This window comes from Amblyomma mixtum, chromosome 5 (genome assembly GCF_055824585.1).
Source record: "Amblyomma mixtum isolate Tamu chromosome 5, ASM5582458v1, whole genome shotgun sequence".
Lineage (NCBI taxonomy): Eukaryota > Metazoa > Arthropoda > Arachnida > Ixodida > Ixodidae > Amblyomma > Amblyomma mixtum.
The window spans coordinates 180,363,865-180,385,702 of NC_143016.1; the positions used below are offsets into that span (position 1 = coordinate 180,363,865).

The window sequence follows — 21,838 nt, forward strand, 5'->3', positions numbered from 1 at the left end:
ATGAATACATTGAAGGAATCGAAACTGCACACGCATCTCTATAACAAGTAGATGCCATAGGCCAATTGTCTAAACTGTATTTATGTGTCACAATCATAAGCTAAGCCTAAGTATAATAAAAACATGCCCTGCGCAATACGAACATTTTCTCTTCAAGATATGAATGTCATGAAAAAGGCAGCTCCATTTTCAAACATTAGGAAAGATTAAAATGTTGATCAGCTTTCGAAAATGGGAAGCCAGGGACGTAGATCAGGCAAAAACTTGCATGCAGTACAAGAATAAGACCTGGGCTCTCATTTTTGTCCCGTTGTACAAGAAAGCCAAACTATTTATCGTAGGTTAACATTCTCGTTCCTAAATATCGGAACCGTACAAGTTGGGGTACGTTTACGATGTCCTAAATTTAGAAAGTAACAGACAATATTAACGTGCTGTCTCTGCCGGCCCCTCGTGCCAGGAACTAGCGCACTTTCCCTGCTTCCTTTTGAACACCCACGAAGTGAATGTTCTAGTGACGGGTTATTTCAAGGACGAGCTACTCACCTGAGCAAAAGCAACTGCTGCTGGGTGCATGGTGACTGCGGTTGGAGTAAACCTCTCGGAGAGCGGGAAGCGACACTGAAAACTGCACACACTGGTCTGTTCTCTTGCTGCCAAGAGATGCTGCTGCCGTTTCTGCTTCGCTGTTCTGAAGCTGTGCGGGGGACTAGAAGGCACTGGTGGTTGTGAGTGACGCACAGTGGCCGTGTCTAGCGTTTTATACTCCTATTTTTTCGGCCGCAAGAGGGCAGCCACTGGCATGCGGTTCATCGCGACTCGACCTAGAACGCCACTGCTCGCGTTTGGTTTTGCTGCTGCAACCACAGTTGCCCTCGCTGTAACACTGCACTTCTTCCTGCTTTTACATCTCCCTTTCTCTCCGAAAAAAAATTAATAAAGACGAGCACAGCTGCAGAAAAGAAAAAAATGGTGGCGGATGTGTGGGCCCACCTCTTCCCGATTACCGCGTCACTTGCACACCGACTTTCACGCCGAGGCCAGACCTCGAGGCCCCGTTCTTTCTGTGCTTCGTTCCGTCTTGCAGCGCGTGCCGGGTTTCACGGCAGCGTTTACGCGGCGCTGTCTTTCTGCCGCACAAAGAATCCGCGGCGCGTTGCACGACGTGAGAATTCGTCGCTGAGCTGGATTGCCAAATAGCGAGCGCTAACTGAACGCACCGAGCGTGCGCTCGCGTTGCGTTCGCCATCGTTTCAGTCGTTAGCGTGACGCGCTTGCACGCGTAGAATACTGCGAAAGTGTCCATTTCAATTTCTGCGCCGTATTCGTCTTTTGTTGTTGCTGTCTTCCACCGATTTTGAACGTCAGCGGAAGGTACGGCCTGAGCTGACGAGCGTAGCGGCGGACATTGTAACGTTTTAATCGTGTTGCAAGATATCCACGCCACATCATGGGTGGCCAGAGTGACAGCGCATTGTGGCTGAAATATGGGTGGGCTGAAGGTTTTGTGTTTTTCCTTCTCTAGCGGCTGCTGCGCTCCATGGGTGCATATGTATGCCGACCGCCACATATTTCTTATCTTGCTAGGTACGCATATATTACATAGCACTCTTAAAACAGAAATGAAATCTGCAATGAGCGTAATTTACCGCAGAGAAGAAGTAAACTCTTTCTATGGGATCCTTTGTCCTAAGTACCTTCATAGTTTAAAAAATAAAACATTCTTTGAAGTTAACCACATCAAATAGAGGTGTTAGACCAAAGTTTTGGAGAATGCCCCAAAATCGACTTCATTTGTATAAGGTAGTATGTGGTTATTTCTAATGTGGAATTTTTCTCGTATTACAAATCTATAAGCTAGGGGAATCCTCTACACTGTGGTCAAACAACGTAACAACATCGATTTTTTAATCAATTCCCTCGCTCCCCACCATTTGGTAACCGTCCTGTTTACCTGAGGGGGTAGAGCGGCTGTCTCGGACAAGCGGTGGTCCTGAGTTCAAACCCAGGAAAAAGGCGAATGTTTCTTTAACTGACAAATTTCTGTGAAAGCTGTGTAGCTTTTCTTTGCAGTCGTATGGCTGCGCTGGTGTGAACGCTGATCAGTAATTCTCGTTTATCAAAAATATACTTATATCCTAAAATCGAGTTCAGTGCACTTCAATGTATGTTACTATGAGCCCACTTTGACAGAATTGTCAACGTAGAATTTTATTCCGTCAAGATGCCGAGGCACTTCTGATGGCGATGAAAAATATATTTTCGTTTCTAATTGACACCGTTCCAAAGATAAAAGCATAGTTTAAACCGCCAGCGGATCTTAGTGTGGAAAACGGCAACTAAATGTTTTTGTTTGGCACAGCAAAATAGTTGCCTAATTTTGGTAGAATAAGTAATTTTTCAGTTCAGAATAATAACAATTCTTTATTAATAGCTATGCTCATTTCTGTTCGTATTTAAAAGCTCAAACGCTCGCAAGAGGGGTGCACGACCTTTGGAACACGTTGGTTATTTACGTCAACTAACGAAGACTGAAGCTTCGTTTGTGGGACGGCGCGTGTCATTTCAACAGTGCCAACAGCGGTACTCTAGGCGATAGGCATCCTGAGGCACATTGGGATCAAGCCCGGTCTTTTCACCCGGAAACCCTGCAGCATACACTGATGGCGCAAAAAGTGCGAAAAAAAAATGGAGCGGCCACAAGGGCAAAAGCAACTGACAGCAGGACTTTACGAGGAGCTGAGCTACAAATGTGGCGAATTTCAACACTCCTGAATATTGCTTTAAAGCAATCGTAACTATTTCGTATCTTTTATTTTTGTTTCCGCTACTCACTTTTTGTCACTCTTTATCATCATCATGGCGAAGAGCAAAAAAAAAGCAGGATATCTCTAAACATTTATATTCGCACAAAGTAATACGATCTTTAAGAGGGGCCACTAATCTGCTGGTTGTATCTACTATAGAAAATCTTCTTCCTGAACGTGACTCCATACTTCAATTCGAAAACGCATTCCTGAAAGAAATAGTAGCAGTCTCTTAACAAGTGCATTGATATGTTCACGCATATAAGACGAATATTTGCAAGCACTGGTAGTACCAAGGTCACGTAAAATGATTTCAAGCTAATAAATCGCTAGAATAGGTGCGATGAACAACGGGGCTGTTTTCAGAGCTAAGTTACATGCAATGAAATGTGAGCGGCTTTGCTGTGAGAACGCTATTCTCTGAGCATTTTTTCTCTTGGTCATTGATACTTTGAGGGATTTACACCTCGAAGGCGCTTATTTTGCACCTGTTTTTACATGTTACAATGTTCGAAGGATAAGCATTGATATGTTGTAAGTTATTTTGCGCAGTGCAGAAAGTGTGGTGTGAGCCTCATCAAGGTTGTAGCTCGTAACTTACGTAGATTTCAGTACTGAAAGCTGAAGTCCGATTCGTACTCCAGTTATTTTTGCTCCACACTAAGCTTCTCTACACATAACTCATAAACGTTTGTGCTTATTACAGTCTCTTCTTTTGATATGTTTGCAAGCTGTGGTTTATTCAGTGTAGAAAGGCGCGCCTGAGACCAGCTGGGTTCCCTTTGCTGGGTTCGAGAGAGAGTGCGCCATATTTTTCATCGCTCTCTTCGTGTTCGCGCCAGAATATAATTCGTATGTTTCCGAAGCACTAGTAGCAGCTGTTTATGAAAGCCCACTTTATTAGGACTAAGGGGTGTCATCCATTAATGTTTGAGCAACTTTTGTTTTCAGTTTTACCGAGATTGTGGAAATCAGTCACAAGGCCAATATGCAGGCTTATATAATTTTTACTACACGCTGTTGAAGATTTCTGTTCTTCTTGCGGTTTATTTATATAGTTGTCGCCAAGTCTACTTTTTCGCGTTTTGTAGTAAAGCATTTTTTACACGTCCCTGGTCTAGATTTGTTCAACTTCAAGACTTCTTTGTAGACTCGTGTCATTAATTCTAAGTGGGCAATGATAGCGCTTGAAGTAAACAAAGAGAAAGATATAGAACTCTGGTGCCACCACTTGCATAAAGAGGTGCGTGGAACTCTTAGTCACATGTGAATCCGGATTGAAGAATTCACGTCAAACTGTAGAAAACATGTGGTTGCACAAGAATTTTGCTACTCACTTAGTCTAGAATTGGTGCTGTTTCACACGGCTCAACACAAGCTCACGTCCCAGGAATGCGAAATCATGGTGGCATACATCTCGCCTTTATTTCTGTGCGTGCATCTAGTCCTCCTCAAGCCAAAATGGAGACTCTGATACCAATGAAATTTGAACAACTCCCATGTATCATTTCGTCCCCATCGAAATGCGACCGACGTGGCCGGGATTCTACCCGCATCGTTCGGCTCAGCAGCTGGGCACCATAACTACCGAGCCACCGCAGCGGCTCATTGAAAAGAAACGACGCTTGAGACCTAAAAAAAAATCTCCATGTGTTCATCTTACCAGAGGACAAAGGACCCTCCACTTGCGGAGCGTCCTGCTCAGCAGTGATGAGTACAACGATGAAATGACCAGTTTTTTGATAGACGGCACCACGCACTTGTGCAGCGCGACATTACAGCCAGACCGCGAACTAAACCCCAAGAACTGCTGGCGGGCCTCTTCAAACTCATGCCCCCACAACAATAAGTTTCGTTTCACTTAACGTGAGCAAGACATGGGTTTGGACACAGAGAAATATGTTCAGATTCCTCGCTGTTGCCGCACGGGTTGCTCTGTAGCCGGCCAGTCTCATCACTAACACGGACGCACTTGCTTCGTTGGAAGCCAGTTATTCGGCAGTCACCGCAAAGCGGCTGCTTTCCAGGAAATTGCGTGTAACCTCCACTACGTCGAACAGAGTCTGGAAAACCATTGCCAGCTGCAGGTGTCACGTCAACGGCACGAAGCCTCTGCAGCCAAATAACCAGCATCCCGTTCTCCCGATACTTCTTAGGCTTGGTGGCGCCGGCCAGAGACAGATGGCCAGATTCTTCGCTCTTGTCGCACAGGTTGATAGGAGATATTTTGTATCTTTCGTTCGATGACGATGTTACTCTTATTGCGCATCCAAGTCTACAATTCATCTTAGCCTGCTTTGTGATTGTTACAGTATTAGGCTTTTAGTGCTGACATCCGGTGATAGTGACGTCAACCCAGGGCATAGCTCAGGCTCAGAAAACGCAGAAACCTTAGCAGTGAACTTCTCAAAATGATTCTAAAAGAGCAAGCAAAAACCGACAGAACTTTTAAAAAACTTTTCACAAAATTAGAGCACGTCGAAAACTTGGTTAATAGTATGAAGTTTAGAAGCGAAACAGTTCAAGGCGATTTGAATCGGCTGAAAAGCGTCGAAAAACTAATTGAAAGTGAAGGGCTGTGCAGAGTTACAATGAAATACATCCAGGGTCCAAAAGAAAACATATATTACTCGGAAAAACGTAGTCGACGTAACAATTTAATAACCTAAGGTGTGATGGAGAATCTGGTGGAAGATAAATGCCAAATCACTTGAAAAAAATGTTAAGCAGACCATCTGCAAAAAAATCTTGGCATGGAAGTGAGGTCAGTGGAAAGAATTCACAGAATCGGCAATAGTAAGAGTGAAACAGCACGTGCATTAATAGTTTGTAAGTTTGGGTTTAGCTCCAGCGAGAAAGCGGTAATTACGTAGTGCTGTTTTAAAATAAAAGGCTTCAACAGTTCTATATCGGAAGATTTTACAAAAAGGGTGTGGGAATTGCTCACTAAGCCATAGCGCTCATCGGAACGCGAGAAGGCGAACACGTCGGTGTCGCTATCCTTCGACAAGGCAGGACCATCGTTTGGGACAAAACTCAACATACCAAAAGAAAGATAGATACAGAGAGAGCGGAAATGCAGGGATTCTAACCAGAAAGGATTCCTGCTGGCTACTCTGCACAGGGGAAGAAAATGAGGGGATTAAAGAGGGAAGACAGAAGGAACGGGAAACAGTCACAATCTGTCAATCAAGGCAATCTCTTTCAAAAACAACATACCAAGCTATAACTGACAAGAACGGCATCAACTCCAAGGCAAACCCAGCCGGCATTAACTCCAGCGGCAAGCTCCAACAGCAACAATGAATTGCCAACGAAAAGCAAAACACTAGGAGTATTGGATTCCAGTGCAAGAAGCATAGTAGAGAAACTAGGTCTCCCTGAGCAGTTAATTGTGGCACACCACCCTCACATTGTAATTATAACGAAAACATGATTGCATGTAGAGGAACGTGATTCCTAAGTTGTCCCCAAATCATAAATTCTCGACAGGTTCGCGAGGGGGGGGGGGTGCAGCGGTAGCTATCGAAAACATAAAAATATTCACCCTTAAACAAGTTATCTAGTAATCTACAGTGCGTATATGTTTTAGGTGAGAGAACATCTCTTCTTTGTGTGTGTATACTTACCGTCACCAGAAGAATGTTTTGTAAACACTATTACATGGACCCGAAAAGGGCCTGCAGTATGTTTAATTGAATAATAAAATATACGCTACCACCTCCTTTGCAGAAATGGTTTGGCTCCTTCTGTGTACAATTTTCCCATGGCAAACAAGCGGGGGTTCCCATGCGTTCGATTGTGGACTGCACGGGGTCACACTTGCATCGACGTTCGGGGCACATCCACAATGTGCTGAGTCCTTTAGGTAAATACACCATGAAATACGTCGGCAACCTTTCAACCTTTGTTGAAAAAATGTGTGAATCCAAGACAGGCATTCATGGCGACATCACGACGCACTTCACCACTATCCCGACAGATATAGCCGTCATCATGTGCGAGGAAACATCCCAAAAAGTTAACTGCGTGCCAATCTGTGATCTTTTTGACGTTCCAGAGCTGAAAAAAACTATTACGCATTTGTTACAGCAAAACGCACTTCTGGCATGATTTGAAGTTCTACAAGCAGACGCAAGGCACGCGATGGCCACTTCCCTATCGGTCAGCACCGAAAACCTTGTCATGTAACTACTGGAAGAAGAAGTACTGCAGATCTTCACTCCGCCGCGCAGAGACTTCTACGTGATGGTCAACGACTGCTTTTTCATTTTATATAAAGAAGACGTGTAGCGGTTCCTAAATGAACTGAAGACTGTTGGCTCAAGCTTGAAGTTCACGGCCAAAGTTTAGGAAAAAACATGGGTTCTGTTTCAGCCATAAAACCAGTCGCCCTTCCTTCTCTGTGCATAGAAAGCCAGGCTACTCAGCCCGCTATTTCGGCTTTAATTCATACCATTCAGTTGTGCATAAACTTCCGTCATCGCCTTTCTCATTCAATGTAGACATATGTCCGCGCTCACTTACATTGCTAAGTCACCTACGACACACGTTATTAAGTCAGCTGCCGCTGTTGCTCAGTGGTTGCGGCGGTCGGCTGCTGAACCGAAAGACGCGGGTTCGATCCCAGCGGTGGCGGTCGAATTTCGATGGAGGCAAAACTCTAGAGGTCCGTCTACTGTGCGATGTCAGTGCGCATTAAAGAACTCCAGACCATCATCATCTGCTGTAATATACCCACTGCAGTAAAATGCCCCTTTCTCATCTATTCAATTCGCCCTGTCTTTGTGCCAGCTGCGGCTACCTTACACACGCAGACTGCTTAATCACATCCGCCTACCCAACGTTCCGCCGCACCCTGAAACTTTTGCGTAAATTTTCGCATTAGAACAATCCACACTTCTGAGGCAGAGAAGCAAGAAATGAAATTTTAGGCTCATTTCGCTAGTATTTTAGACAATTATGACACTCCCCTTTAGGCGTCATCTCTGAATCGTGCTTCGAGGAAACTTCGAATTCGCAGATAGTTTTCACCATTCACAACGACCTGATGACTTCAGCAGATTGTTAACAACTTTCATAAGTATATCCCGGCCTCCTTAGTCGATGTGCCGACTCACAGTGACAACGAATACGAGTGCGCCATATAACAGTAATTGGCAGACGGGATTACATTTTCATTGGAGCATACTTTGAGCCAGGCAGTTCATTCGAGGCTAGAAAGCCTGACAGCTAGGATGCCCTCTCCGCATATTATTTGTGGAGACTTCAATACTCAGAATGAAATTTGAGGAAGCTCAGATACATGTGCTCGAGGTGCCAAGCTTGCAGAACTTCTCTAAACACATTCAATATAGTCGCTAAATGATGGCGGCATAATGTACCTCCGAGGCCTGACAATGGCCAGCAGTATCGAAGTGACCTTTATAATCAGTTCAGTTGTCCACAACATGAGCTGATAAACCAATCTGGAAACGTGGAAGTGACCATTACTCAGTCCTCACATCAGCTGGCCGCTCCCAGATGGCCCAAAAGAAATTCGTTATAAAATCTACAGAATTACGGCCGCAACCAAGAAAGGAATTTGTATCGACATGGTTCATTGACTGAGAGAAAGTACACGCAGTACTGCTAAAATTGATCAAATATCAGGCAATTCAAAGGGTGTAGGCTATTCGCAGGCGAGCCGAGAGGCAACCTTTGCGCATAAAAAGCATTTACAATCTTCATGCCCGCCAACGGCTGAAATGTGAGATTCGGCGTTACATGGATAAACTCAGTCGACAAGGATTGTGTGACTTTTGTTCTACATAGGAAATGTGCGCCAACCACTAATCAAAGTTTGGCGCATCGTTAGAGGTATGCGCACTGAACTCAAGCAGCTTCAACCCTTCACTGCATGCTATTGGCACGTATGTAAATCGCTAAGTGAAGTCTCAGAAGAATACTGCAGACAACTGTCAGCGGGGTAAGGGCCTTCGACAGTCTCCGCCGATGGCCAATCAAGCATCCCACAGGCGGCAGTGGAAGTGTTGGACCTGCCTTTCACAACTGAAGAGCTATCCACAGACATCATTGAATCAAACAGACGCACCGGGTCACGATGAAGCGACTTATGACGCCATTTTAAAGCTACCCCACCACTCCCGTCTTCGACTTGTGGAGTATTACAATTCTTCCTGAATGACTGGTGAGGTCCCCGCGGATTGGAAGCTGTTGAAAATTCTGCCTATTTCTAAACCTTCTAAGCAGCCAAAAAGATACGTGGATTTCCGGCCCATCGCCCTACTAAGCTGTGTATGTAAGCTTATGGAGCGAATGATCTGTAAACGCATCACTTGTTTCCTCAAAAGCCGCAACCAGTATCCTCAAGAAATGAACGGGTTCCGTCAACATAGGTCGGCGAATGATTGTCATCACCCTCACCTTCAAGCTGGGTGCATCCCGACAGCCGTTTTCCTTGATGTCAAGGCAGCTTTTGACTGTTTTTCACCATGTAATTTGCGGCCTTGGCAAGTCTTGGCCCCGGAGGAGACCTATTCAAGTGGATTGAACATTATTTAAAAAAACAGCAAATCTTCATGAGGACTCCAACTGGTCCAACACTCTTTCACGCAGTGGACAGGAGTGTACCTCGGGGAGCATTGCTCAGCCCTCTCCTGCTCAATATTACCCTTATAGACCTAACAAGAAACCTTCTGCGAGGAGTGCACATAACAATTTATGCTGATGACATCTGCATCTGGGAATCGTCACTGTGGCGCTATGTTACACAGCAACGTATTCAAAGAGCGTTACTGCACATCTCGATGTACCTAGCTCCCTGAGGTCTTCGTCTCTCGCCAGAAAAGGGTGTTGCCATGGTTTTACAAGAAAAACGATGTCTCGATATCCGCTCCTCTTAGCTTGACGGTCACTACCTTATTTACAAACTCAGCGATTCCTAGGTGTTGTGATAGGCTGTAATCTCGCGTGGTCACTTCAGATAAAAAAACTACGCGAAAGTACCACTGCAGCTCACAAGTTTTGAGGTTCGTGGCGGGAGCATGGTGGGGCAAAAATTGCCGATCAAATGTTCTGCTTCAAAAAGCCTACGTTGAAGGAACCTTGCGCTAATAAATACCACTGCTTCAAAGATGATCTCCAACTAGCAAGAAGATTCTCGAGGCTATGTGGCAGAAGTGCCTGCGGATATGCTTTGGCCTTCCAAAGGGCTCTTCTGCATCAGGAATGGTAGCCGAAGCAGGCTCTCTCCCACTACAGGTGATTGCCGCCTAGGAAACTGTGTACCTATCTCCGTCATGTCCCGCAAGGGAAGAAGCATTCGTTACACCGTGTCCACCTAATTCACCGCAACTCGATCGGGCCTTGACCAAGCTGCACAGCTTCTGCCCCTCCCTACCATTAACGAATCGAAGAAACTACTACCTCTGACCTTTGCCCCTGGACACTCTCGCATCTGAAGCTGAGGAAGTTTCTTCCAGGTGTCAATGCAAGGAGCCTCATGCCACAGGCAGCGCTTCCGCAAGTTGCTCTCGCCTACTCAAGCGAAGAATATACGCAGCACACCCATATCTTCACCGATGGTTCAGCTACGCTAGAAACTTCTTCCTGAGGCCTTTATGTGCCCTCACCAGACCACGTCTTTTCTTACCGGCTGGAGCGGAAGACATCCTGTATGACAGCTGAGCTTACGGCATTACAGAAGCTGTTTCTTATATCCTGCGCCTAACCGCCGACATTTGGGTTATCTTTACCGACTCCAAAGCATCTCTGCAGATCATCATCATCATCATTTATTATTTCTTAAGGGCCCTGGTTTGGGCATTACATAAGGGGGGGGGGACAAGAAAGTATGGCCATGGTCATATTTATACAGACAAAAAAACACAACGAGGCATGGTGATGTACGCGCATTTCTATGATCCGTGCATTTTGAAATATAGGGAAAACAAACGGACGAAAATTACACAGGCAGTTATGGTGCGCATACTTTAACAAACAACAAAACAGTATATTCACACACAAAAAGTAAAAGGAAATTACACAGGCAGTCATGGTGCGCATACTTTTAACAATCAACAAAACAGTATATTCACACACAAAAAGGAAAAGCAATCGGGTACTGAACAAAAAAATGCAGTGTATTAGAGAAAAGTAAAGCAAAAGAAAAATGAAATCCTATTGCTGCACATCAGTTTATTTAGAAAAATGGGCGGATGTTAACTGCCTGAATTTTGAGTTGTCACGCTCATGGACAATAGTTTCGGGAAGTGAATTCCATTCATCAATAGCCAAGGGCAAGAATGATTTATTAAAAACAATTGTGGAACCAGTAATAGGCTGCAAGCTCAGGGAATTGAAGAGCCGACGGGACGTTCGTACAGGTGGTACCAGAAGGGAGGTTCGCAGGTCAGGGCGGTTGTAATATAGATTATGAAATAAACTCAGCCGTAATGACTTCTTTCGATGAGTTAACGAGTCGAGATCAATGGATGATTTGATGGCACTAACGCGGATCCGTGTATCATATTTTGAGCAGATGAAGCGAGATGCACGATTCTGGATGCTTTCTAGTAAGTCAATTAAGTATTGTTGATGAGGGCTCCATATTGCGCAGGCATATTCAAGTTTAGGTCTAATGTATACTTCATATGCGAGCTTACGAATGTTACTGGGGGATAAAGAGAGAGAACGCCTGATGAAGCCAAGAGTTTTAGATGTGTCCGCCACAATTTTCGTGATATGCTCAGACCAGTTCAGTTTGTCTGTGATAATAACTCCCAGATATCGGTATGATTCTACACGTGAAATGATCATGGAGTTCGAGTATGAATAATCAAGGTTGGAGCGTTTTCGTGAGACTTGCATGCTCTTACACTTGGACACATTCAGTTTCATCAGCCAGGTGGCGCACCAGGTTTCTATTGTGCTGAGGTCTTTCTGCAGGAGCAACTGGTCAGATGTATTAGTGATGCCACGATAAAGTACACAATCGTCAGCGAAAAGGCGGATTGTGGATGAAATGCCTGTAGGGAGGTCGTTTATAAAGACTAAAAATAAAAGTGGACCGAGGACAGAGCCTTGGGGTATGCCTGAAATGACATTGGAGTTTTTTGAGCGATGGTCGCCAATAACAGTGAACTGAGTGCGGTCTGAAAGGAAGGAGGAAATCCATGATAGTACCAAGGGGTCAAGAGAGAGGGATGAGAGTTTAAACATCAGACGTTGATGTGGGACACGGTCAAAGGCCTTAGAGAAATCCAGATAGATAATATCAGTTTGAAATGAAGAATCCAAATTGAGGTTAAGGTCCGTAGTAAATTCGTAAAGCTGGGTATCACACGAGAAACCAGAACGGAATACATGCTGGTTGGCAAAGAAGAAGGAATTTTTGTCTAGATGAAGAGCAACCTGTGAGTATATGATATGTTCTAGCATCTTGCAAGCAATACATGTTAATGAAATAGGGCAATAGTTTGATGGATCAGAGCGATCACCTGACTTGAAAACCGGAACAACCCTACTTAAATTCCAGTCATTTGGAATCAAACTACTTGAAATTGATTGGCTAAAGATTATTTGTAATATCTGACATGAAATTTCTCTAGTGCCTTTTAGTATTTTGGTAGGTATCTCGTCAGGTCCAGGGGCGCTAGACGACTTCAAACTGTCGATAAGGTTACCTATGCCTTCGGCAGAAATGGAGATTGGGGGCATCTGGCTGAAATGAGAGCTGTTATGGTTGGGTACATGGAGGACGGGTTCATGAGTGAAAATGGAAGAGAAGTAATTGTTCATAACATCTGCACAGCGATCTGCAGAGACGTGCGAGCCATCTTGCTCACGCAAGATAATACCCTGCGGCGAGTTATGGTTTGGCAACAGAATCTTCCAGAATTTCTGGGGGTTATTTTTAATTATGTTTTGCAAACCATTATTAAAAAATTTCTTTTTGGAGCGTCTCAAAAGATTCGTATAATTACGGAGACATTTGAAACGGTGGCTGAATTTTTGGCTGCTCGGAAAAGACGCTTTTTCTTTTTTAATAATCTTCGAAGAGAATTGGAAAACCAATGCTTATCAGCATCTCCGCGTATGCACACAAGAGGCACATATGACTCCATCAGCGATAGCATTTTCTGCTTGTAAAGCAGAAAATGCTACTATTAACTGTTACTATTAACTGTTCGAGAGGGAGCAGAGTTACGGAAATGACAAAGAAACTTTTCTAGAACCTGGTTAATTTGAGCATAGTCAGCTTTGTTATAGTCGCGAATATATTTTATTGATGGCTTGCGGGAAGCAATGGCAAATGACATGCTGTCCAACCTGCTGAAGAAAACCAATCATCATCCCGTTTCCTTTGACATAGGTTATCTACACCATTTGGCTATTGCCGCAGGCCACTGCGTAACATTTCTGCGGCTACCAGCACACTGTGGCATTCTCGCCAATGAAAGAGCAGATGAAGTGGCCCGTTAAGGCGATCAACCTCGGAGATACATTCGGACTTTCTTCACGAAATCCGATGCATCGCAAATGGCTAAACGATTTGCTTCCGAAGAAATATATCGTCTCTGGAGCTCTGGAGCGTGGAACATATCCTACTTGTGTGGCCTTCATATTCTGACGAGCGTGCGTGCTGTGAGCAATGCATGAAGAAGCTGTCTTCAGTGCCTATAACAATGGACAGTGTATTAGGTCCCTTAGCATGCACTAGGGAACAGACACATGCAATGAGCTTTTTGATTGTAAATTTAAAGGACATTGAACATGTTGAGAATCTCGAATTTCACCTTACATGTTAACCTCAACCATTCATCAGGCAGTGAATGTTGCTAGCTCGTATGTCGGACTAGGCACTTCATCATTTCGTATGTTACATCATTACTCACCAATGTACCTCCGTAGGCATTTCATGCCCGCATTTTGTGTTATCCTCTTTTTTCATTTTACGTTTTCCCCACCACTCTTCTTCCGTCTTTCTCTCAATTCCCTTCCCAGTGCAGACTAGCATGCCAGTGATTTTTAAGGGCCTGCTAAATTCTCTTCTTTTTCTTTGAAAAGTTTCCCTCTCTCTGCCAAATTTACTTCTGCGCGTGCATGATGGCTTTCGAGGAGTTAGGATGAACCGAGGATGAAAAGCAAATGGTATTGAAACCTTATTCTGCTTTCGTATACAGCGCTCATCATCATTACAACGTGTGCAATCGCCATTAAAATTAATTCTGGGTTCAGTAATATTTGCTTTTAATAAGTCGGAAGCAAATTTTTAAATAGCGCTGACCACAATACGGTGTGCTGAACACTGCTTGCCAGGGGCACCTCTGCTGTTATACATAACTTGATAACTTGAACGTACACTTGGCAGTTGGAGCGCACTGTGAAATTGACTGCATTTTTACGTTGCTACATTACCGTGCTGAGGGGCCAGTAAAATGAAATTGAGCGTTATTCATTGCAAGACGACGTTGTCGTGCGTTCCTTGAACAGCTATTGGCTCAGTGGCTTTGGTTGTGTATAATAAAATGATTGGCGTTCATTTTTTATGCAAACAACTTCCAGTCAAACATGAAGCACAGGAAAAACAAATATTAACTCGCTGCTTGCTTTAATTCTCGCTACTACTTGCAAAAATTCACTTGCTTTCAAAAGGTAGAATGGCGCCTTCTATAGTTTTCGCCAAGTTGGCTCACGAAGTCTACACATTAGCTCACACAGAGATGTGAAAGAGTGTATGTTCTACGAGGAAATGAAAGACGTAGTAACTGTTCTACACTTCGGCGACGCTTGCACGACACGCTGCGGAAAGGAATATAGACGAAGTGATAGGAGAGAAAGAGAAAGAAAGACGTTGTTCAGAGCTTCGTAAAAATTTCCACCCCATCGGCTCCCTTCTCGTGGAACGACCGTGCCCAGCACACCGGCGTTTCTTATATTTCGCCTCCATCGAAATGCGACTAGCGCGGACGAGATCCGCTGCAGCTATTACGTACTGAGCAGCTGAATGCTATGACCGGTGCGGTGACTAGACTCTACGATTGTGCTTGGATAATTAAAGCAAGGAGGTTTCATGCCAGTATTTCTACCATACCATTGAGAGATGTGAAGTCGTAATAATGTGCATAAAGGGATATAAGTAATATTGAACTGCATGGACCGAAAAGCCATTTTATCTGCAACATAACTCTATACTTTTGGTTGCATTGGTTTAGTTTATGGAGTTTAACATCCCAAAACGACTCAGGCTATGGAGAACACCGTACTGAAGGACAGTGGATAATTTCGACCATCTGCGGTTCTCTCACATACGGTGACGTCGTACTGTACACGGGTCCCTAACATTTCGCTTCCATCGAAATGCATCCACCGCGGCTGGGATTGAACACGCGTCTTTCAAGACAGCAGCTTATGCATTTAGGATATTCAGTTCCGACAATGAATACCGATACTGTATTTATGTCGAGGCGTTTTAATTTAGTCTGATACAAAAGTGCAAAACTAAATGAGAAAATACTTTTATTTATTGCACAGGTGGACAACAGATTTTCGTAGATAGCTGCGCGCGCAGCAAGAGTTCGCATGAGGCTGGAAAAATTGCGGTATAAAGCAGCGAAATGTTAGCCTGCCCAGGGTCCTCCAGCAGCAGCGGCAGCACCGTAGCCCGCAGGTCTGGCTCCAACGTAGCGACCTGGGGTCACCTGCGCAGCAGCGGGAGCTAGAGCTGCAGCCGCAACAGGCTTCGCATTGAAGACGGCGTCGGCGCTGGCACCAGGGGCCGTTCCCGGCTCGTTGGTGTCCACCGTGGCGCGGAAACCGTTAGCATCAGCCACGTAGGTGACCGTGCGGTACAAACCGTTGGCGTCCCGGTAGCCGTAAGAACCCTTTTTGGCGTTGTTGGCATCGCCCTCCTCCTTGTGGAACAGCTGGGTGCCGAACTCATCGGTGGTGTCGTAGCCGAAGCTGTACGGCTGCGGAGGCTAGGAAAGAAAACAAACATAAAGGCACAAAATGTTGCGGCGTTTCTGTAACGCGCAGTCTCACCGACGTCTAGATGAAAACAGGAGGGGTTTCATTGCTCAAGTGTACTTTTTTTTGTAAGCGGGGACGAGGATAGTATCGATAAGTTACCTGAACGCACAAGGAGTGAATTTGTTCTTAAAGTCGGCTGTTAAAACTCAAGGGCAGATGATGTTGCCTAGAAATACACAGAAAGTGGCAGGCTGACTGCCTTGATCTCTGCAACAAACAAAATACGACAAAGGAGGAACCTTGCAAAATATTTTGGACTATATATTGCCCAAGTGTGAGTAAAATTACAGTGATCGATATTTGACGGGAGCCAACAGTCACTTCCACAATGCGGTGAATATTTTTATCCTACGCAGCACCTTTAATTACAATCGTCATTTAGAAGAAAAGTACGTACGTAGGAGGCACCCGCACCCGAGCCGCCAGCAGCTGCAGGACCACCATAGCTCGCACCAATTCGGTTCTCAGCAAAAATGCCGGCGAGGGAGGTGAGCAGCAGGACAGCCTTGTATGCGAGCAAGAGCCGTAAAAGCAAACAGATGATAAGATGAGCGCGGCCGTCCGCTGGGCACGCTGGCTGCTATAGCTGATTTTAAAGGTTAATGGGCACTGAAAGTATGCGATCGCTTGTGTAATCTGAATTCACATGTGTATCAAACTGCTGCCGCACGGCAAACATTGGCGCTTATGTAAGATATGGTGATCCACCGACCAAAGAAGCCAGTTGCATCTTGCTAGTTTCCATATCTATCGACGTGCGTTCTGCACAGGTAAGCTTCAAAGTAAACTCAATCGGATGTGTAACGCTCAAATCTTCGGCTATTCCAAAATTATGTAAAGTCATCCACAGGCAGGAATGAAGCATTCTCAAAGAAAAGTGGAAAAATGCTTGATCCTGCGTTACGAACGCTTGTTTATTCCAAAACGGAATGTTTCCCAAAGGTTGTAGATTGCATGGCTATTTCACAAAACTAAGGTTGCTTTAAAACGTTTGGCACGAATGCATGTATGCGCCGCGCTTGAAAGTTAGCTTTTGCACCCATGTCGGACTTTGTCGGAAGTGAGTGTAATCCTTGGTGGACGGTACAATTATGCTGTAGGTTAACTGCGGGTATAATCATCATTTCTCTCGACTCTTACTTTTTTACTTGGCTTCTTGCGTGCAGGATTCGTTCACATATATCATTTGCCACTACTGACGAGAATCGTTATGGTAATCTCATGCTTAATGTTTCAATTTTTGTGAGTTATTTGGGAATACATAATAAATGCATGTTACACTTTCCAAAACATTGTTGCACAGTGAAACACCTAACACACGTTTCCCGCATGAACCTAATTTAATGGCAAAATATAATGGCATCATATAATGACAAAAACTGGACATTCCGTATCGAGAGCGTATGCAGTGATTATTTTCTTTAGCGAGCAGCGACTCTCTTCTTATTCAGTGCGCAGTCTCCTACTTCCTGCTAGACAAGCCTTTGTGAAGAGCCTTGAAGGTAGAAGCTGCACTGACAGTTCTTTTTTCACGGGAACAGATGGGGGGTAATTGCAACGACGTAAAAAAATACTCAGAGTTGGATGCTGTTCCCATAAATGAGCACTGAAGTGTGCTGCCTGAATAAACGGCTATAGGAAGTGAGGAAGGGCTGCATACTGCCAACCCTGAGCTTAACAAGAGGCTGAGCTACATTTGCATCCAATATATTGAAAATAGCTCACCTTGATATTGATATCCATTTCTCTGAGCTTCTCTTGACGGCACACAATATACAGGGATCGCCGAAATGACTGTGGAAGCATGAACGCCGCTGCTCGCTTATATACACCTTAACTGACTAGACGGAACCGTTGCGCCGAGGGCGGTGAGAGGGGAAAATGATGCGAGATCTCTCTTGCCTCACGTAGCCGACCATTCAGAGCCAAAGGCATTATCTCGTTTCTGTATGGCTTCTGCTAATGCAATCGTTACGCAACGGTGCGCTTTTTTTTTTAATCGCAAGGCACATAGAACTCAGGTGTACCTCGCGCCTTTTCAGAACGCTGCATTGTTAACATAAAATTCCATGAAGCGTGACTGTATTCTACTATGTGCTACAGGATTCATCAGTGAGCACGTCATTGAGGCAGTGCTGGGCTTCGATACATTTTCGTGGAAACTTAAGCGACCATTCAGCGTAAAACACGACAGCAAGGTTCTGAAAGGCTGGCTTACTTCCACTAGGTAACTTCTGCAGTCTTACTAGAACGTTTACTTCTAACAACTTCTATAACAACACAAGGCACATCAAACGCACCTTTTCTGTCACCTTACATACGTTTTCCAGTTAGGTATGTACAGTATACGTGAAAAGCGTTTCCTTGCTTTTCCTGAATGAGACGAAAAAACGCTCACAAAGACTAAGACACAAAAACAGGCCCAAAACGCCCTCACTTAACAAGTTTATTTCAATCATGCGTGGAATGTGTATTTCTTTTATTTATTTATTTATTTATTTATTTATTTATAGATACTGCGATCTTGTACAGATCATAGCAGGGTGGGACAAAACAAAATACAAGCATATAAACACACACAAATTCACAACATTTACAGGCACTTTTCAAACAGAAGTAAAGAATTTTGATTAACAGTCTCGCTATTAAGTTTATTCCAATCAGTAATTGTCCTCGGAAAAAAAGAATATTTAAAGCAGTTATTTCGCGCGTTCAAAGGGGTGATTGTTAGTACATGCCTTTGTCTCGTGTTATAACCTGAGGAGTAAGAAAATAATTAGAGGTATCAACTTTATAATGTCCTTTTATAAGCTGGAAAAAAAAACTTTAGTCGACAAACACGATTGCGCTCAGTGACGGGGGGTAACCCACTTCGCCTCACGAGCTCACTTATAGATGCACGGCCATATGAGTTAAAAACAAATCTAACCACTTTATGCTGTATTCGCTCTAATTTCTGAATGTTTGTTAACGTGAAAGGGTCCCAAATGATTACGGCATATTCTAGTAATGGACGGATGAGAGAATTGTAGGCCAATAGACGAACACTAGATGGGGATGACTTTAGGGAGCGCCTCAAGAAAAATAGCTTCCGCATTGAGTTTGCTACTACAGCGTCTATGTGTTTTGACCACGAAAGGTTGTTAGTAATCCATAGGCCCAAATATTTATACTCTGTCACTTCTAACAATGATATGCTGTTAGTACCGTACACATAATGAACAGGCATTTTCTTGTTTGTAATTTTCATGAACACGGTTTTTTCAAAATTAATGCACATCTGCCATTTGTTGCACCACGCAACCACTTTCGCTAGGTCATTATTTAGACGCACCTGGTCGTCAACTGAAGACACCACTTGATAAAGGATACAGTCATCCGCGTACAGCCTCACGCGAACTGAAAGATCTGCCACAATGTCATTAATAAACAAAAGAAATAAGAGTGGTCCCAAAACAGATCCCTGGGGGACGCCAGACATAACCCGGACACTGCTAGAAGAAATATTGTTCAGAGTGACGAACTGACATCTGTTCGAGAGATAAGCTTTAATCCATGCAAGTATCCTGTCATTTTTAATATAATAACTTAATTTATGAATTAGTTTGTTATGTGACACCTTATCGAATGCTTTACGGAAATCCATGAATATTGCGTCTGTTTGTTTTCCCTGGTTAATCGACTGAGCAAAGTCATGCACAGTTTCAACTAACTGTGTACTTGTGGAAAACCCACGCCTGAAACCATGCTGAAAATCGGTAAGTACTTTGTGCTGTTCCAAGAAACCTAATATATGTTTATGAATTATATGTTCTAAAATTTTACATGATGTGGAAGTTAGAGATATGGGTCGGTAATTCTCGATGTGTGCTTTTTTTCCGGTTTTGTGCAGAGGTTTAATCGCGGCTGTCCTCCAGTCATCCGGTAAAGATCCTTCATGTAAAGATCTGTTGAATATTACTGTCAAGTACTTTGCGCACCACTCCGCATAGCGCTCCAAAAAAGTGTTTGGTATGTTATCGGGACCTGCTGATTTTTTGACATCAAGGTTCAAAAGCAAGTTGCAAACACCAGTCTCTGAAATTACAACATCAGATATGGCAGGGAGTGCTGCAGAAAAGTTGGGCAGGCATCCATTATCCTCTGTGAATACTGACTGAAAAAATTTGTTGAACGCAGAACAAACAACAGCCTCATCACGCACACATTTGCCGTCTACTATGAATTCGTTCGTGGAAGAAGATTTGGGCGTGATTTGGCGCCAGAATCTCTCGGGAGACGTTTTAATGAACGAGGGCAGGAGCGTTCCGTAATACTTTTCTTTGTCGCAAATTATTTTCTGCTTAAGTTCCTCTGAAATTGCTTCCACAATTGGTTTTAATGATGAATTCCTACTTGATTTCTTTTTTAACCTTTTAAGCCTTCGCTGCAAGCGTAACGTCTCCCGAGAAATCCAAGGATTGCGGTACACAGACTTTTTTGCAATTTTGGGAACGAAACGGGCAATACAATGGGAGACGATCATTTTAAAAGTAAGCCATAGGTCATTCACACTATCAGTGCTATTCCTAAAATTCTCATAACATGAATCAAGCATGTCCAGAATCGATTCGTCTTCCGCACGCGAAAAATTGGGAAAAAATTGCACGCTAGTTTGACGATCTGGGTACACATTTGACAAGCTCAGCAGCACAGCTTTGTGATCGGATATTCCGTTTGTGACTTCAAAGGCTACCAAATTGCGGATGGCACCACTGACAAAAAATAGATCTAGAATTGATCCCGCGGCTCCTTGCATTCTCGTAAAATTATTTACTACTTGCAGCAGGTCAAATGTGAACACAATGTCGAGCATTACAGTATCAGCATTATGGGCAGAGAATGATGAAAAGGTGTGCCAGTCAATATTAGGCAAGTTGAAATCACCAGCCAGTATTAGTCTATCATCTCTTTTTACATGGCATTGTAAATATGCTCTTAAGTTTTCCAAGACCGCAACAGAAGAGTTGGGAGGCCTGTAAAAAACACCAAGAACAAAGCGAACCCTGTTGATGTATGTTTTGCAAAATATGGCTTCAATGCCTTGAGCATCAGGCATCCTGAAAAGTTGCAATGATGATTTCATTAAAATTGCCACTCCTCCACCTCTTCTGTCACGGTCACTACGAAAACCCTTATAATCTTTAGGTACAAATTCACTGTCAAATATTTCATTGCTTAGCCAGGTCTCGGTAAGCATGGCAACGTCCGCGTCATGTGAGAACAGCATGCCTTCGAGTTCTGCAGCTTTGTTTACGACGCTGCGACAGTTTATGTTAAGAATTTTGAAAACCAGACTGTTCCCTTGTTGGTGTCACTTTTGGTTCCTCGGGATTTTATACCGAGTGTTTCTTGCATTATCCCATCCGAACATGTTACCGTCGATGCTAAGCTTGTCAAACACCAGCTTAACCTTGGCACCATTGCTCTTTTCCCGAGATGCGCTTTCCCATAACTTTTTTCTGACGTCACGAATTCTTTTTGAGAAGTCTTCACTAACCGAATAATCTGTGCCTTTCAACTTCGGGCAAGCCTTCATTATTGAAGCCTTTTCTCGGTAGTCACTCAATTTTATGATGACAGGGCGATTCTTTGTTGATTTCATACCTATTCTGTGGCACCTTTCTATACTGTTTATTGCCACTCCTAACTTCTCGTCAAAAATTTCCCTTGTTATTTTCTCCCTAAGCTCTGCTTCTGATTCTTCATTCTCTTCTTTTATTCCGAAAATAAGTAGGTTGTTCCTACGGCTCCTGTTTTCCAGGTCGTCTGTTTTATTTAACAGGTATGTAATGGTGCCTTCCATATTAGTTACAGTCGACTTCAGGTCCTGCAATTCCGTTTTTAAAGTACTGATCGTTGCTACCTCATTTTCAAGATTTTTAATCCTATCTGTCAAGCCATCTATCTTTTCTTCAAAAGAACCCTGTTTTGCCAGAATGTCGTTCACAGACGAC

The 21,838-nt window shown here is 43.8% G+C and overlaps 1 protein-coding gene across 1 annotated transcript; it reads right to left on the minus strand.

Annotated features, from left to right (window-relative positions):
- Positions 1 to 15,430: 15,430 nt before the first annotated feature.
- LOC149344959 (cuticle protein 10.9-like) lies at positions 15,431 to 17,585 on the minus strand. Its single transcript, XM_089542694.1, has 3 exons — positions 17,568 to 17,585; positions 16,255 to 16,347; positions 15,431 to 15,790 (listed from the first exon to the last, which is right to left on the minus strand). Exons 1-3 carry the CDS (start codon positions 17,583 to 17,585, stop codon positions 15,431 to 15,433), a joined length of 471 nt encoding a protein of 156 aa, XP_089398820.1.
- Between the last annotated feature and the right edge of the window lie 4,253 nt (positions 17,586 to 21,838).